This window comes from Ursus arctos, unplaced genomic scaffold (assembly GCF_023065955.2).
Source record: "Ursus arctos isolate Adak ecotype North America unplaced genomic scaffold, UrsArc2.0 scaffold_2, whole genome shotgun sequence".
NCBI classification, from domain to species: Eukaryota; Metazoa; Chordata; class Mammalia; order Carnivora; family Ursidae; genus Ursus; species Ursus arctos.
In genome coordinates this window covers 97,070,905-97,087,575 of record NW_026622874.1, presented here as the reverse complement: position 1 = coordinate 97,087,575, position 16,671 = coordinate 97,070,905, and the positions used below count along the sequence as shown (strand labels likewise).

Here is a 16,671-nt window from a genome sequence, read left to right as displayed (position 1 = left end):
CTCACTCCAGATCTCAGTTCCCAGGGCAGACCAGTGTGTGTGTCGGGGGTGGGGGGTAGGGTGGGTGTGGGTCCTTACACCTTTTCAGCTAAAGTCAGGCAGGAGGACCTCTTGCCCAGCAGGGCCATGGATGCTCCCAAACACACCCAGCCCTCTGACTCTGGCTGGCTGCCCACAGCTGCCCCTGGCCACAGCTCTTCCCGTTCCTAGCGCTTAGCCTGTTCTTTGTTCCCCAAAGACCCCTTTCCCCAAGAAAAGACACAGAAGCAGAAGGGGAGAACACACACCAAGTTTTATTGGGGGAAGGGGAATATTTACAGGGGCAGGTAGAAGAGAGGGGAGTCACACGGGGTGGGGGTAGGGGAGATTGTGGGTCCAAGGCAGACAAGGGGATACAGAACAGCCCCTGCACCCACCCCAACCCAGGGAGGGTGGGAGAGCAGCTGGGGCCCAGGAAGACAGGTGGGAAAGGACAGCAATGGGGGTGGAGTCCCTGGGCTGGGGGGCTCAGGGGCTTGTAAACATTGACCACTCTCAGAAGGGGATGGGGGTGGGAGAGGGCTCCCCCTACACTTCCTCACAGGGTTAAGGCCTCTCCAGGCTCAAGGGCCCCCTAAATTCAAAGTCTCTTTAGCTGGGGGGGGGGGGGGGGGGGAAGGGGAAGGAAGAGACAGGGAAGAGTGTCACCCCCCTCCCCTGCATTGGCTGCGGCAGGGGTGGGGGCGGTTACATTCAGTCACAACAGTACTCCCCCAACACCTCTAATGCCACCAAATACTGGCGTGAGGAAGGGGGGAGCTGGGGGGCCAGCAGCAGCAAGACATTTCCCCCTGGCCCATCACCCCCTTATTGCTTTAGAGAGAATATTGTCTTTTCACGGACGCTAACACTGTTGAAACCAGGGAGAAGCAGGTGGAGGGTGCCCCTCCACCCCCGAGGCCAGCTTTATCCCCCAACACTGACCCAGTTGCCACTTTGGTGCAAAACAAAAAAACAAAACAAAAACAAAATGTGGTCTCTCTGGGGATGGATGGGGAAATAAAAGGAGCTACTCCCCATTTCCCCAGGGCAGGAAGGATAAATACATTCATGGAGGGGAGGCAGTGGCAGAATCCTGCCCTAATACTGCGCTCTGAGCAATGAGGTTGATGGGAGAAGTTAAATGAGAAACCCAAAAGATACAAGCTGTTTAAAAAAAAGAAAAAACAAAAACAAAAACCCAAAAACAAATGGAGACAAACCCAGGTAGGTGATTGGGAAAAGAAGTTGGTGAGTAACAGAAGGGCAGCCTACCCCTGACCCAGGAGAGACGACACTTCTATTCTTGACCCCCGCACCCTACCCAACATTAAAAATGAATCAGGGGACCAGGAAGGGGAGAGGCCACTTGCTCCTCTCCCATTTGGTCAATGGAGGGGTCAGAGTGGAGCTGGGTGGTCCACAGCCCACACAGCTGGCTGCAGGAGGGAACTCCCTTCTAATGGCCCCCACACCGCAACCTGAAGCCCCATGCTGCCCACTCCCTTGGCCTCCCAGGCCCTCCTCTTGCCCCTTTCACAGGAGAAAACAGTCATTAAGTGGTGCCTCTCTCTCCAGCTCCTGGAGGAACTGCTCCATTCCCACCTCGCGCAGGGTTGAGGCAGAAGGCGCAGCAGGGGCTTGTGGCCCAAAGAATACATTCATGTGGCAAGGCAGGGAGCTGAGGCTTTCAGCTTCACACCCAGGCCGTTCCCCCCAAATGGCAGCAGTGGGGGAAGCCCCTCACCAGGGCCAGAGTGGAAGTTCTACCACCCTGACAGCCAGATGAGGTTGGCACGGCTGGCCCTTTCCCCTCTGCCTCGTCAGCCAGCACAGGATGGCAGCCTAGAGAGCTGAGGCGGCCCGGCCCATTTGTGCAACTTTCCCCCAAAGCAGCAAAGCCAAGGGGCTACTTTGGCCCCTACCCCGGACACCTCTGCCACGGTCACAGCAACAAAGGGAGCTGTTCACAGCGGGTCCGGCTGGCGGGGCTGAGGGGGCCTCGCTGTGCAAACTGCTGGCACCCCAGCTTCCAGTTACCCCAATGGCCCACCTTGCGGGGCAGGGAGGGTAAGTGCAGCCTTGGGGGCCAGGCAGGACAGGTCCGTGGGGCCTGTGTCCCCACTGCCCCAAAATAACAGTGTGTTTTTTCTTTCAATCTCCTAACCTTTTTTTTTTTCATTTTCTTTTTTCTTAAAAAACAAACAAACAAAAAAAACCCAAAAAACAAACAAGAAAACCCAACAAAACCCAAAAATCCCAAAAAAGCTCTGTGGACCTTCCATCGTCACCCTCACTGTCCCTAGAGGGGGAAGGGGCGCTTAGAGTCTAGTTTTTAACTTTTTTTTTTTTTTTTTGTCTCCTAACGTTTTCTTCAGGGTTGTTTAAAAAAAATTTTTTTAAAGAAAAAAAACAAAAACAACGAAAAAAAAACAAAAACAAACAAAAACCCTTCCCCCCAATCTGTAAAGTGCCTCGTGGTGGGTGAGTTAAGGTGCATCGTGTGGTTTGTAACAAGTGCTGGGGACCCTGCCCCTGCTTCCTCCTATGCTCCTTGTGGGGAGCCTGCAGGCTGGGGACCCAAGGGTCCAAGCCGCTGCTGCCGCCCCTGGCCTACAGCCCAGGGGCTGGTGGGACGGGCTGGTCAGTAGTCATCCACGCTCTCGATCTCACCAGAAGGTCCGTGCAGGGAGTACCCTGAAGCCGGGGAGAAGCTGGGTTTGAGCTCTCCCCAGGCTCCTGGCCCCTACTGAGTAAACAGCCTCCTTCATGGCCACACCCCCAAACTCACCCAAGATGCTAGGATCTGAGTGCAGCATCAGCGCCCGCCTCTTGGCCTTGCTGCCCTCCCCAGGGCCGAGTTTGGTGCTGTGGTTGGTCTGAAAGGCTGTCTGTAGGGAGCCACTGCTCAGCCATGCCTCCTGTGAGGCTCAGAGAGGGAGGCTGGGTCAGCAGGGTGAGGGGCAGCCTCACCCCACCCGCCAGGGGCCCTCGAAGCCTCACCTGCTGCTGCTGCCGCTGCTGGCTGGCTTTCTGTTTGGCCCTCCGCTCCAGGAACTGTTTGGCAAATTCTTTGGCTTCCAGCGTGTCCCCCAAGCAGGAACGGATATAATCGTGGACGTCGTAGGGGGATTCCACCTCCTTGAGGATCGCTACAGCCATGGGCACTGGGGGGTGGGGGGGTGGCGGTCAGAGCCCACCCGAGGCAGGCCCGAAGCGCCCGCCCCGCCCGGCCCCCAGGTCTGCGGCCTGTACCGTCCAGGCTGCCCGTGGTGCTCAGCGTGTGCAGCATCTGCTCACACCACTGGGTGAAGCCGTCCTGGGGCCTGGGGATGCCCTGCAGCAGCTTCAGCAGCTTCTCCTCCTCCTCCGTCTTCTTGCGCACAGGCCGGCCTGACAGGTGGCCGTACGAGTCACTGAGCGGGCCGGGGATGAAGGAGAGGCGAGACGTCAGCCGAGGCCTGCCGCGTCCTTCCACCCCTGCCCGAGCCCAGACGGACCCTGCGGGCCCCGGCACCCACCTGAGAGAGGGGCTGCTCCGGCTGTTCTTCAGGCCCAGGCTGCGGGCCAGGCTCCCGCCGCTCTTGAGGGTGTCCTCCCAGAGCCCCGGGCCACCGCTGCCGCCCCCACTCTTGTCGGGCCCGCCCCACAGCGGCCCGGCCTCAGATACCCACTGGTTCACGGGGGCCGAGCCCAGGCCCCCAAGCTGCTACAGATGGCAAAAATCAGAGTGGCCCAAATATGGACACACACACTAGAACAGCTAAGTGGGGAAGCTCACGGAGGCGGCCGAGTGGGGCGAGGTGAGGGCCGCCCAGAAGAGAACCGCTTCAGAGTCAGGTACAGACCAGCACTCAGGCTGCAAAGTCGGGACTCAGCGATCCCCCCCACCCCGGATCACCCTGGGAGCTGACTGGAAGGGGTTCCCGAGGGCTCAAATAAACGCCGGTCAGCAGGGGAAGGGCCAGCCTGCTCACCGCGCGGTGGTTGGGGGCCTGGGCCCGCGACGGCTCCCGGGGAGGGGGCTGCTTGTGCAGCTGCCGCTCGCCCTCCAACTGCAGCTCGAGCAGTGTCTTCATGGAGAGCCCCTGCTTGGCCAGGCCGGCCCACAGCGGGGGCGGGGAGCTGGGCGCCGGCGGCACCGGGACAGCGGCCGCCGCCTGCTGCTGCTGCAGCAGCTTCAGCAGGAGCTCCTGCTGCCGCACCTGGACCGAGCGACGTGGTGAGGGCCGGCGGCCTGGCCCGGGCCAGGGGGTGAGGGCGGCGCGGCGGGGCACACACCTGCTTGCGCCGGAAGAGCTCCTCCTCCTCCTGCCGCCGCTTCTGCTCCTCCTGCTGCTGCTGCCGCCGCTTCTCCTCCCGCCGCTTGCGCTCCTCCTCCTCCCGCTTCGCCCTGAGCTCCACTTCTCTGCGCTCTTGGAACTGGCACAGCCAAAGAGCTCAGATGGCAGAGCTCCCCAAAGAGCTCACCCGTGGGGGCCCTTGGCGCCCAAGGACCCCAGCCCCAGAAAGCCTACTCACTTTGTGTTGCAGCTGGAGTTGTTCTAGAATTGGACCCTGAGTCGAAGAGTTAATTGGTATGTCCCAAAGACTGGCCTCACCGCCTGCAGAAAGCAAGGGCAGCTGCAGGAGGCGGCTCAGGCTCGACTGGGCTGGAGCGGCCGGAGGGCGGGAGCACACAGAGCCCCACTCACATGGGGGCAGGGAACAGGCAGGCCACACACCTGACTGTGATGAGGCTGAGGTATGTATGTCCCAGAGGGGGCCCGAATCTGGCACCGACAAGGACCGGTTCATGGTCGGGAGCAGGTTCTGGTCCCCACCTCTGAAGAGCAAAGCAGTGATCCTCAGAACTCTGAGTTCCTCTTGGGACTGCCCCCCTCATCCCCAGAACAGACCAGCCCCCGAACCTGGGCGGTTTGAGAGCCTGGAGCTGCTGCAGGAACGCAGTGAGCTGCTGCTGCTGCGGCGGGCTCAGGTCCCCCAGAGTCGCCTTTTCCCGGAGCGCACACTGCGGGAGCGGCCGGCTACGGACACAGAGACGGGCGTCAGCGGCGGAGGCCACACGGCCCGCACCCGGCCTGACCGCCAAGGCCTTCCAGGCGCCCGTACCTGCCGACCAGCTGCAGAAACTGCTGGTGCTGCAGCTGCTGGTACAAGGCCGCCGCAGCCAGCTCCTGCTGCTTCTTCAGCCGCTCCTGGTCCATGTTGCCCTGATGAGGGCCAGAGCGCTCCTGTGGCTCTGATCACCTCACCCTGCACCCCGGCTGCCATCCACCCGGCCCCGGCCCGGCTCCCGCTTTCCCTCCCCGCGCCTCCCCGCGGCGGCAGTGCTCACCAGCAGTGGGGGTGGTGAGGGTCCCGGGGCAAAGGGCACACGACCCCACATCTTGATCACCTCACCCAGTGGCTGGAAGCCCTCATCACAGCCCCGCTTCACAAGCAGCGCCATGGAGAAGTAGCCCGCCTGGAACCATTCTGCCATCTCTTGTGTCGTGAAGGGGCCTGGACCAAGGGAAGGGGGACCTCGGTCAGAAAGCTGTGCCAGAGAAGCCCTGAATGAGAATGGTGGTGATCCCCTGCCCCCAGCAGCCCCTCCTGCACGGCCCCCACTCCCCACGGGCACCTTGGATCTCCCCCTGGGGGTCCTTGTAGAACCACTTCCGGGCTGCACCGTGGCTGAGAGGGAGGGCAGTGGCAGCTGCTGAGTGGCGCAAGCCTTGGGCCTGCATGGCGGCCGTGAACTGCTCCTCTTCCAGGGAGCTGTCCTGCAGGGAGGCCACCAGCTTCTCCGCCTCCTGGGAGACCAGGGAGAGAGGGAAGGCTCAACAGAACAACAACAGGACAGGGGTGGAGCTAAGATCGGCGCGGGGTCAGGTCGTCAGGCCACAATGCAGAGGAACAAATGGGGAAAGCATCAACTGGGCAGGGACAGATAGAACAGTGGTTCTCTCCCCCAGAGCCTTCTGAAGCCCCCCACACCTGCTGCAGGTGCTTCAGGCCTTCATCATCCTCCAGATCTCCAGGCGGGCCAGAGGGTGAGCCTACCCCAGGACTCAGCGGCATTCCCCTCCCATCATCTAGAAGCAAAGGAAGTGGAATGGGGGGTCCAGAAAACAGAATGAAACACTACCCTATTTACCCTTGTTCCAGAAGAGTGGACCACCCCTTCACCCCCCAAGATGCCTTAGGTACCTCCATCCCACCACAAGGAAGAGGAGCCCCCCCCAATGTCCTCCACTACCTTCAGCTGCCGCTGCCGGCAGGTCCTTATCCGCAGTGTCATCACCTTCCCCATTAGCTCCCCAGAGTGGGCCCAAGGTGGGCAGTGGGGATGGGGAACTGGACTTCTCCTCCTGAGGAGGTAGCGGAGTCAGTTCCTTCCCTCCTGAAAGAAACAGGTATTTACCAGAACTCAAAACCAAAGAGCTAGAAGGCCTTAAAAATGATCTGACACAAATCCCCCATTTGTGGCCAGAACCTAGGCCTCTGGGCCTTGAATCCGCCCCTCTAACTTTGCTCCACTCCGCTAACACCCAGCAAATCAGCACCACAAACCCACCTTGCAACCCTGGACACGTCGTGCACGTGTCCACGTCCCTGCCCAAGGCTGTACACACACCACCACAGACTTAACGTCATGTTCTTCAGACTCTTCAAAGGATTCGCACAGATCACCGTGATTACACCCGAGTTTGAACTGACACACTGCCTTTCAGACACGGCCCGCTGTGTTCCCCCCCACACCTGGCAACACCTGCTCTTCTCCCAAGCCGCCTTCTCCTAAAGGCGGGTGGGCACAGCCTGGTGAGGGCCCCTCTGCCTGCCTGGCCTAAGGCACTCCCCCTCCTCCCCACCCCACCCCACCCCGTAGGCTCACCTGCCTCAGGCCCCCCCTCCTCTAGCCCTTCAGAAGGCTCTTCCTCCTCTTCCTCCAGGCCCTGGAAGTCGAGCTCCTGCTCCTCAGGAATGGGCTCCTTAGGGCCCTTCTGCACAGGGTTAGGGGACACGTTGGGGAGTGAGAGGTAGAGGATGAACAGGTGGGAGCAAGAAACCCCCACCAGGATAGGTCCCACCACCCTCCAGTGGAGACCTTCCCTGAGTTTCCTCCGCTACCTTGAGAGGCAGGAAAGCCCCAGAGGCATCGAAGGTGCCCATCTCTTCATCCTCGTCATCCAGGCACCACTCCGGGAGCCCATCCTTGTCTTCCTCAAAGCCGTCAGGCCCTCGGCACCTCCGGAGGTGAGAGCTGCCTCCCCCACCCCGCCCCTCCTCTTCGCTACACCCTCCTCGATCCCCTCGCAAATCAAATTCAAACTTGCGACGCCGGTCCCCATGTTCCCGCCAGCCAGCAGAGCGGGGGCCACCATCTGGGCAGGAAAAGTCAGAGAACGAAGGTCAGTATCCCAGTCAAGCCAGCCTTCATTCACCCTTCTGCCCTCCAGGACCTCCCCTCCCACCCACTCCACTCCAGAAAGCTTTCTGTGCCCTCCACCCGGCCGCGGGAGCCCACCCTTACATGGTCACCTCACACGGCACTGCCCATTTCAATCCTCCCCCCACCTCTCAATGATCTTCTGCCACCCTCGGACCCCACAACACTCATCCGGCCCCAACCTCACCAGGGCTGGCTGAGCGCCAGCGGTCGCCATCTCGCCGGGGTCCTGCCCCAAGTCTCCAACTGCCCTCCTCCTCTTCCTCTTGCTCCTCTCGAAGAGAACGCCAGTTCTCGCTATCTGAGCGGGCATGTTCCTTCCTCGGGCCAGCCCCTCCCTCCTCAAACCCGGATCGTGCTTGGGGGTGGGGGAAGACACAGTCAGCGGAACGGCAGCGATGGTCCCTGGAAGACTCTTACTATAGACCTTGCAGTGAAGAAGAGCCCAGCTCCAGGCCCTCCTGTCCCCACCACCTCCCTTAGGAAAACAATCCCCTTACGGCACCGCCCATTTCAATCCTCCCCCCACCTCTCAATGACCTTCAGGACCTGGCCATTGCCACTCTCCATACCTCCATCCCTCCTCGCCGACTTCTCAAACCTTCTCTCGCCTCTGCAGAAGGAAAAGGTGTTGGTCAAAGGAGGACAGATTCCACCCACCCTCCAACTCGAGGCATCTCTGCACACCTTGTCCCTTCTGCCCTGAGAGGAGTGGAAAGAGGGAGGGCACAGGGGCGGGGCTACTAGGGATAAGTCAGGCTTGGGAGGGAACCCAGGAGGGCATGCAGAAAAGGTCACACAGGGTAAACAGAATCAGAAGGAAAAGAAGTGGGCCACAGGCAGTGAGTCAAAAAGGAAAATGTGTGACCAGGGCTTATTTGGTGGGTCTTCTGTTGCCCTCTGATGACAAAGACCCGAGCCGCCCTCCAAGGACCGAGCCACAGGGCTTCTGTCTGCTCTGCGACTATGCTGCCAGCACCTGTCATCCCAACTCTGGCTACGCTGGATCTCCCGGGGGTTTCGGCCAAAGGCCCCGTCGCCTTCTTCAATGCTTCTTTGGTAAAAGCAACTGTCACCACGGCCTCGGCCTGGAGAGAGAACAAGATACATGTGAGAAACCTGCCTGACCATCTCTCTGCAACCTCAAAACCACAGTCCCCGCCCCCCCGCCTTGGCCCGCCCCCAGAACACACAGTCACCCCCTCTACCTCGGCTCCGAGTGCTGCCCCTGCCACGGGAGGTGCCACTTAGGGGGGGGCCAGCCCCTTTCCCCATCAGCCTCAGCACAGCCACACTGTTCACTGACAGGGAGAAGTTTCTCTGAGGAGGGAGCCAGGGATGGGAGTGAGGACCCAGGCACCCGCCCCCCCCTCCCCTGCCCAGAACTACAACCCCCACCATCTATCTTCCCGGCTTCAGCCCCTCTCTCCAAGGTGAAGGCCCAGCGCCCTGCCGTGGGCTGCCCCGGCCCAGCCCCACCTGCTCCTCCTCAGTCAGAGGCTCCAGCGCCAGGGGCTGCAGCGGCTCCTCCTGTAGCACCGCAGCGAACTCCTTGTCCTGCAGCTCATCAGGCACCTGTCAATCGGGGCAGGAGAGCCAGGATCCCACGTGCTCCCGGACCCACTCTACTGGCTGAGACCAAATGGGCAACGGGGCCAAATACCCCACACCCGCCTACCCCCACCTTGTTCTCCTTGACGTAGAGAGCCAGCATCTCTTCTCGCCCATAGCGATAGTCAGCCAGCTTGTATTTGGGCATGGCGGGGGATGGGGGTGGGGAGGCCACGCTGCCACCACTGGAAAGGGCCCTCAACCTAGGAAACGGACACAGAGAAGGAAAGAGACAGGAGTCTGAGCAACTCTATTCTTCCTGGCTTCTCCAAGCCCTCCAAAGCATGTCTGACTCACCATTCCGGCCCAAAATTGAGGGTCTCTGCTGCCATTATGGAGCTGGGCGTGTTCTCGAGGTCAGAGGGGCTGCAGGGGGGAGGGGGGACCTGGCGTTCACTCTCCAAAACACCTGTGGAGGCACAGGGATGCTAGGCCTTGGAGACAGCACACCCAGAGAACAAGGTATAGAGTCCCACCTAATGAACTCTGAAAGGACTCACCTAAGCCAGCCACGTGCCACACACCATGTATTAAGCAAACTGTCACGATGAGGGAAGACCTGGGGGAGGGGAGGAAATGGCAGCTAGAGCCCCTGCCAGTTTCAGTAGGGGTTGCCACCCTCCGCCCCAGACTCACTTGGCAGCCTTGCCCCCAGGAAGCAGGTAGGGCTGGGAATGGGCTCTCTTCAGGCAGGGGCCTATGCTGGAATGAACCAAGGTCCCCAAGCTACAGGATGATGATCTGACTGCAGTGGCGCCCGAGGAGGGAGCTTCACATCTGCGAAAGATCCTTACCAAGAGGCAAGGAAACAAAGCTGGGTTTAAACCAATGGGCCAGAGGGGCCTCCCCACTTCTGGCCCTCCTCTGTCCTGCATAACGGGGAGATCTAAAGCTGCTGGAAGCTTCCAATTATCCAGTGCAGAAGGCCACAGCACCTGCTCCTCATCTATGTCCCCCACATTAGGTCTCCAGACTAGTTAATTCCATCAGTAGAGCTGAACAAGGCGCTGGTCTCAGAGCCCTCACAGAGTGCCACGGCATTCTGGAAAGGGCTGCTTGAGGTATGTGGGAATGCTCAACAGAAAGATAAAACACTAGCAAGCAAACAAAATCCTATCAGAGCCAAACATATTCTCAAGACAGAAAACATCAGTTCTGAAAAAAAAATTACAAATGAAGTCTGGAAACAAACTTATTTCCCTTCTGAAAAAACTCAGGGCTGCCTGGTCGGTGGCCAGAATTCAGGGATTCAATTTGGTGGGGAAAGCCAGAAGACGGGGAGTGATGGTGGGGAAGCCCTATTCCAGGGCCAAAGACAGGGCACACGGAAGGGTGCGGGCAGGTAAATCGGGCCAGTGCCCCCTCGGGCTGGTTTATGCAACAGGAATCAACACCCAGATCCTTTCCACGGATCAGGAAGAGCCCATCGTAACTGCTAAGAACCAAGAAAGGAACATCATGATGCTACAAACTAGGAAGGAACTCCCCTCACCATAAAGTAGAAATGAAGTTGATTGAAGCAGTGGCAGTAGCAGTGACCTGTCCCTCTAAGGAACAGCAGAGGAGGCTCTCAGGAGGCGGCTCATCCCTGGTGGTTCCGAGCGAGGACAGGTGGGCAAGGTCTTAGGGAGCTGCACGGGGGCTTCCCTCACTGGCTGGTGGGAAGGCTGGACCCGAGTGCCTCCACGGTTTTCATCAAGTCCAAGACTCCACAATTCTGGCAAGAAAGGAGGAAAGGTTTCTACCAGAGGGACCAAGGGAGAGTAGCTCTCACTTTCAGTTGCACACGGGAAGATGAAGCAAAATGCTCTGACAGAGGTGGGACCCAGTACCAGAATCCCAGCGTCCTCGCAAGAAATGCAGCTTTGGAAAGCATCTGGAGCGAGGGGGACCTCTCCCAGGTTGGGCATTTCTCCTACAACAGCCCCAACTGGACCTTGCTGGTGACGGAGCACACCATGGCACACACGGCCGTGAGGAGACACATGTACATCTGTTGAAAAGCTCTTCCTTTCACTGGATTTAAGCAGGCCTCCCAGACAACAGAGTAAGGTTCGTTCTTCCCATGCTACAACCCCTACTTAAAGTGACCAGCGAATCAACCTTGAAGACATTATGCGAAATGGAACAACCCAGTCACAAAAGAATATTGTAGGATTCCTCTTATGTGAGATTCCTAAAGAATCTAATTTAAAAACACAGAGAGCAGAAAGACAGGCTGGGGGGGCGAGGAGAGTGGGGAGCTGTTCAATAGGTAGTGAGTGCCAGCCCAAATGGGGCAAATGAAGAAGTTCCAGAGACGGATGGTGGTAACGGTCGCACAACACAAACATACTTCAACTCACAGAACTGGACCCTCGAAAACTCGGTTAAATGGTATATTTAACCACCATTAAAAAAAAGGTTTAAGGGAAAAAAAGACATTTAGTAATAGCTACTGCATACCTAAGTCTTCCTCACTCCAAGGAAAACACCCCACATTCCTTCAGACAAACCTCAGGAAAAACTGTTCTGAGCTTCCTGCAGTTCATTCCAGAAGAGCTGCATCTTCAGGGGGAAGATAGGGGACAGAAGAGCTCTCTGGGTTTGGAAGGCTGCTTCGGGGACAGGGGACAACTCACCCTCCCTCCCTTCCAGGGAGTGGCAAAGGCGGCTCTCCGTGACGCTTCCGCTTCTGGCCTTTGCCTTTCTGTCCTGGATGTGAGGAGCAAACTGAGGAGGAGTGGCTCCCGGTGTGAGAAGCAGGGCAACTGCAGAAGCAAGGAAAAGGCAGTCAGGGCAGAGGAAGCAGAGGAGCAGCTGGAGAAAAAAAGCCGCGTCTCCAGGCAAGCCCAGCCACAGGAGGACCTGTCCCAGCAGCCGGTGGCCGCCGGCCGTTCCTCAGACTGCAGGAAGGGCTGCAAAGCAGCACCCGAGCCGCCCCATGGTGCCCACCCCTCCAACCCACTTGAGTCTTCTCCGCGTTTCCTCCAAGCCAATGGTTCTCAATTGGGGGGAGGGGGGGCTGTGCTCCCCAGGGAACATGTGGCAGTATCCGCAGATGGCTTTGGTGGGCATGACTGGAAGGCGCTACTGGTGTCTGACGGGTGGAGGGCAGGGATGCTGCTACACACCGTACGATACACAGGACAGCCCCCCCCCCACAAGGAATTAGCTGGCCCAATGTAGCAACACTGTCATGGCTGAGGACACTTCCTCTGTATCAGGAGCACAAGTAAAGTCTACTCGGTGTTTATGGGGAAGAATGAAGACAAGAGAAACCGATTTATTCCAGTTCAGTCTCCCCTGTGAAGAGAAGGCAAGGAAATCGGTTCCTAATTATACTATCCCATGAGAAAAATCTGAAATCCTGCCAAGAGGGAAATCCTCAAGAAGAGATTTAAAACATTCTGCTACGTTTCCCTATCACAAACTCTCAAAGCCAACTGTTTGGGTCTCTTTCCAGTGAAGCAAAGAGCCAGGACAGGGAGCAAACAGAACAGGGAACAGCACTCTCCTGGCCACTTAATCTAAGGATGTCCTCACAGGCTCAGTCCAGCTTACCTGACACCCCGTGGTCCTACCTTCAGCATCTGTCTGCCTCATCTCCCAACGTGCTCCCTCTGTCCCTGCCTGCCCTGTCATCTTTCTCAGGCCTCAGTGTACCCTCCCTTCCCTGACATTGGAATTATTGCTATTAAAAGGCTGCCCCCTGCTGGAGTTGAGGGGAGAGAACATATACTGGTCCAGGGTGCTCACAACAGGCTTGCAGAACAGGAGGGAAGCCTGTTCTCTGGGGTTCAGAACTCTCAGAAGAAAAAGATCCAAAGAATAGGCAGTCCTAGTACATACTAAGTTAACATTATTTCCTCATTCCATCACCCCTAAAATTAGCCCCATTCCAGAACAATGTGCCTTGGCAAAGAAAGGTACCACTATTAACAGAAGTGGAGTCCCAAATTCCCCAACATCTGAGCAACCAGCAACCGCCCAGTCCCAAGCCTGTTGGGAGGTGACTCCGCCCTTTCTCAGGATGGAAAGATTCTCCCTGCATGTAGGATAACTCTGAGGCTCAGGAAGGGGTGCAAGCCCGTGTTCCCCCTGCCTGGTCAGCACAGCTCTCTACTCTCTGAGCCATCATGACAAATAACGCCCCTTGGCACATTTACTGGTTAAGTTTTCAAAGCGCTTTCACACTTTACCTCATTTGATCCCTTCTGCCCACTTGCCCAGTCTTGGGACCCAGCCAGGGAAAACAAGGAAGGGAGGATGCAGCTGCCCCCACAGGGGACCCCATGTTCCTGGACACTCTATTCGAGACTAGAGAAGAGATGCACAAGCAGCAGGAACCACCCTAAGTACTTTGTGAGTTTTAAGCCATTTAAAATTTCTCCTTAGAATTTTTTAAATTCTCACATAGTAACCTCTTCTCCCTTTCTCTGAAGTGGCGTTGCTTTTTCTATCCCTAACTCCGAAAACAGACAAGGGCGAACTGGGGTCCCTAGATTCATCAAATCACAGCAAAACTAATTTGTCCACTGGCTAAAAAAGCCAGGCCAGAGGTCCAGGAACACAACTCACTTGACTGTAATCACCATATGGGACCCTTACGGCCCTTGGTCCGCAGGCCATGGCAGCAACGCCAAGTCCACATCTATTTCAACCCTTCCCAATAACACAGCAGACCCACAACTAGGAAATAAAACTGGAGCTGGATGAGGGATCGGTGGCCTGGGACTGCGCAGAAAAAGTACAGAGGAAGGATCCTGAGGGCAAACTCCCACATCATGAGTTGCAAAGGGGACCAGCCTGTTGGTATCCATGAGGTTTCCGATGCAGAGGGCAGGGGTGGGGGGCAAGGTGTAACTGGCATGTCAGCTCGGAGAGACAGTGGAGAGGGTGGTATGCAGGCTGAGTTTTGGATAAGCAGCAGTAAGAAGCAAGACGGGAGTGAGACTGGGGTGGGTGGAGGAAAGAACAGGCCGACAATTGACTTAGCATCTCCCAGGGCTGGAGCCCTATGAAAGACCAGACCAGGAAGCTTACTGGGAATTGTGATAATGACTGGGTAAGAAATGCGAGATGAGGGTCTCTTTCAAGTTAACTTGGGGGGGGGGGGGGGAAGGGCAAAGTGTGAGGGGCCGTGGCCAGGGAGCTGCTGCATCAGAGGCGCTGGGCTGGGAGAGCCTGGCCTGGAGACGGGAAAGATTAAGGTGTTAGAAACGGCCGGGCAACAGAGAGGAAGGAGACCCCAATGACCAAGCACTAATGTCATCCGTTGAAAGGAAATTTAGGTGAAGACCCAACGGAGGTGCTTCGGTTAAGAAGAAAGGCTTCCACATTTGCCAAAGTCATGGAACGCCTGGACTTTAAGACCCGCAGGGCCCAGCTAATTCCGATAAGAGCCCGGAGGCACATTGGGGAAGTCACCGGGGAGCGCCGGGCTTTAGGGTCGGGGGCCTCCAGGGGGGCCCGGCGGAGGACGCGGGTGGACGGGAGGGGGCCGGGCAGGGTTGCCGAGGGGCCGGAGGACGACCGTTAGGAGCGCGGGGGTGGGAAGGAGGCGGGCCGCCCGGGAGGACAGCGTGCCCTTCAGGGAGGGGGCGCCAGGTGCGCGGGGGTCGAGGGGCGAGAGCGGCCGCCCACCCGGAGAGGGCCAGCCTCCCTCGGGGCCGCGCCGGGGAGGGGCCGGCGGGAGGGCGGACGCACCGGGCGGCGGCGGCGGCGGCGGCGGCCTGGACAGAGACGCGGGGAGGGTCCGTGCCGGCGGCCCGCGCTCTCGCTCTGACTCTCGCAGGCTCGGCGCGGCCGCCTCAGCGTCGGGGGCGGGCCTGCCCCGGGCCCGGCGGCGGGCCGGGGTCGGCGGGGCCGCCGAGCGCTTACCGCGGCGGGCGGACGGCGCGAGGCTCCTGTCCCGGGGCGTTGGCGGCGCGCGCGGCGGGCCAGGGGGCGGCGGCGGCGACGGCGGCGGCAGCGGCGGCGGGGGAGGGGGCGCTGGCGCTCCCGCGGCGGCCGCTCCTCTCTGTTTGTGTTTGTAGCAAGATGGCTGCCCGCCTCACACCACGTGACGCGGACGCGGGGCCGCGGGGCCGCCCCCTCCGCCGCCGCCGCCGCTGCTGCCGCCGCCGCCACCGCCCCCTCCGCCGCTCCGGCCTCCAGCGACCCGCACGCCCTCGCGCCCGCCCGCCTGCCCAGTGGGGAGCCCGGACTCCCGCCGCCCCCGACCCCCCCTGCACGTGACCCGGGGCCTGGCTCGTCACGTGATGCAAGGCCTGCAGTGGAGGGGGGTCGAGGGGGTCCCCCACGGGGCGCTCCCCGGCTGCCCCCCGGCTGTTCCCCGGCACGTGACGCGCGACCGTCGCGAAGGAGGCCGCCGCAGGTGGCATCGCAGGGCTTGCCTCCAGTCGGCTTCCTCCAGGAAGCCCGCCTGGATTGAAGGCAATAACATATAATCCAGAGGTGCGTTCATCAGACGTCCTGGGATTTATGAAATAAGTGAGGAACTAATGGTTTGGAAACTGAGGCAGCACTGGCTGATGAGACCCCTTCCGTCTGGCTCCGCCACTGAATAGCTTCTAGACCCCGGGCGGGGGGAAAGCAGTTGGTGCTTTCGGGCCTCAGTTTCACTTTTACAGTCAGGTGTTAATGTTGTTCTCCGCCCTACCGCCGACCCCCACTCTTCTCCCTTCCCGGAGTGCTAAAAGAATTAAAATAGGTGACTATGAAAGGCTGTGAAAAGAGAGAAATTATTATGCAGATGTGAGAAGTAGATTGACAACTCCTTTGTTTAAAAAAGGGGCTTTCAAGAAAGGCTTACCCGAATCCCAGAACTTTTTAGGATGAAAAGTTTTTTTTTTTTTCTCCTGTGTATTTTCACCTTTTTCTTTTTTTTTGGGGGGGGGGGATAGTTATTCCAGAATGTATACTTCACTTTCCAGCTTCCTAGAACAGCTGTTAGCAAACAACGTAATCCTTTTAAGGACAGGGAAAGGTAAAGTCAAGACTTGGAACGTGTCCCTTGTGTTGTGCCATAATGGAGCGCAGACCTCAGGAGCTACCAGAAGGCCCATTGTTCCTCCACCGAGGGTTCTCCAGGCTTCTATGCACTTGCAGCTTTACTGTCTGTTTTTTTCAGTTCCCTTCGTTTCCTTGCAGTCAGGATTTCTGTCTTAATGCTACCAGTCTCGCTGCTTGCTTGGAGGCTGGAAAATGGCAGCTTAAAGCAAGGGCTCCTGTGCGGGTTTCATTCATTACTGCCCGTGGCCTTGGAAATAATCTCTTCCATCTCTGGAATGTACGGTAAAGCATTTAACACAGTGCTTGGCCCAGGGCAAGTACTCCACAAATGTTAGCTGACAGGGGCTTCTGGTTGCAACAGGATGGACGATATTCAGATTGTTAACACTGTATAAAAATGTATCAATAGAACTCAGGCTTGGGTGAGAATTCTTCACCTGAAGTTCCTAAACGTAGGACAGTTTTTTGTTACTCAAAAACTGTTGTTGCTTTTTGTTTTTTAATTTTTCTAGTTTGTGTCGTGGGTGATTCAAGTTCCCAGCAGCCTAATCTCTGAATGAGTAAGGTCTTAGCATGTTTTAATAGTCAATTAGCAAATGCCAGATTGCAAA

The 16,671-nt window shown here is 58.1% G+C and overlaps 2 protein-coding genes across 4 annotated transcripts; both read right to left on the bottom strand.

Moving 5' to 3' along the window:
* Positions 1–273: 273 nt before the first annotated feature.
* On the bottom strand, positions 274–15,013 carry GIGYF1 (GRB10 interacting GYF protein 1). Of its 3 annotated transcripts, none has more exons than XM_026516115.4 (29): positions 14,927–15,013; positions 11,686–11,814; positions 10,557–10,781; positions 9,701–9,853; positions 9,565–9,623; positions 9,362–9,473; positions 9,138–9,267; positions 8,933–9,028; positions 8,662–8,773; positions 8,433–8,541; positions 8,026–8,066; positions 7,641–7,811; positions 7,135–7,388; positions 6,899–7,007; positions 6,263–6,406; positions 6,001–6,098; positions 5,645–5,816; positions 5,357–5,523; positions 5,131–5,231; positions 4,929–5,045; positions 4,743–4,843; positions 4,540–4,622; positions 4,300–4,440; positions 3,996–4,223; positions 3,540–3,727; positions 3,274–3,434; positions 3,022–3,185; positions 2,810–2,939; positions 274–2,715 (listed from the first exon to the last, which is right to left on the bottom strand). In XM_026516115.4, the coding sequence occupies exons 6-29, from the start codon at positions 9,394–9,396 to the stop codon at positions 2,663–2,665; spliced, it is 3,105 nt and encodes a 1,034-aa protein (XP_026371900.1). In that variant the 5' UTR covers positions 9,397–9,473; positions 9,565–9,623; positions 9,701–9,853; positions 10,557–10,781; positions 11,686–11,814; positions 14,927–15,013; the 3' UTR covers positions 274–2,662. The 3 variants fall into 3 exon arrangements, with proteins under 3 accessions (XP_026371900.1, XP_048080646.1, XP_048080647.1); XM_048224689.2 differs by having other exon boundaries at positions 3,540–3,724; XM_048224690.2 differs by having other exon boundaries at positions 5,131–5,216.
* LOC125283401 (basic proline-rich protein-like) lies at positions 14,490–15,429 on the bottom strand. Its single transcript, XM_048224492.1, has 2 exons — positions 15,098–15,429; positions 14,490–14,952 (listed from the first exon to the last, which is right to left on the bottom strand). Exons 1-2 carry the CDS (start codon positions 15,427–15,429, stop codon positions 14,490–14,492), a joined length of 795 nt encoding a protein of 264 aa, XP_048080449.1.
* Between the last annotated feature and the right edge of the window lie 1,242 nt (positions 15,430–16,671).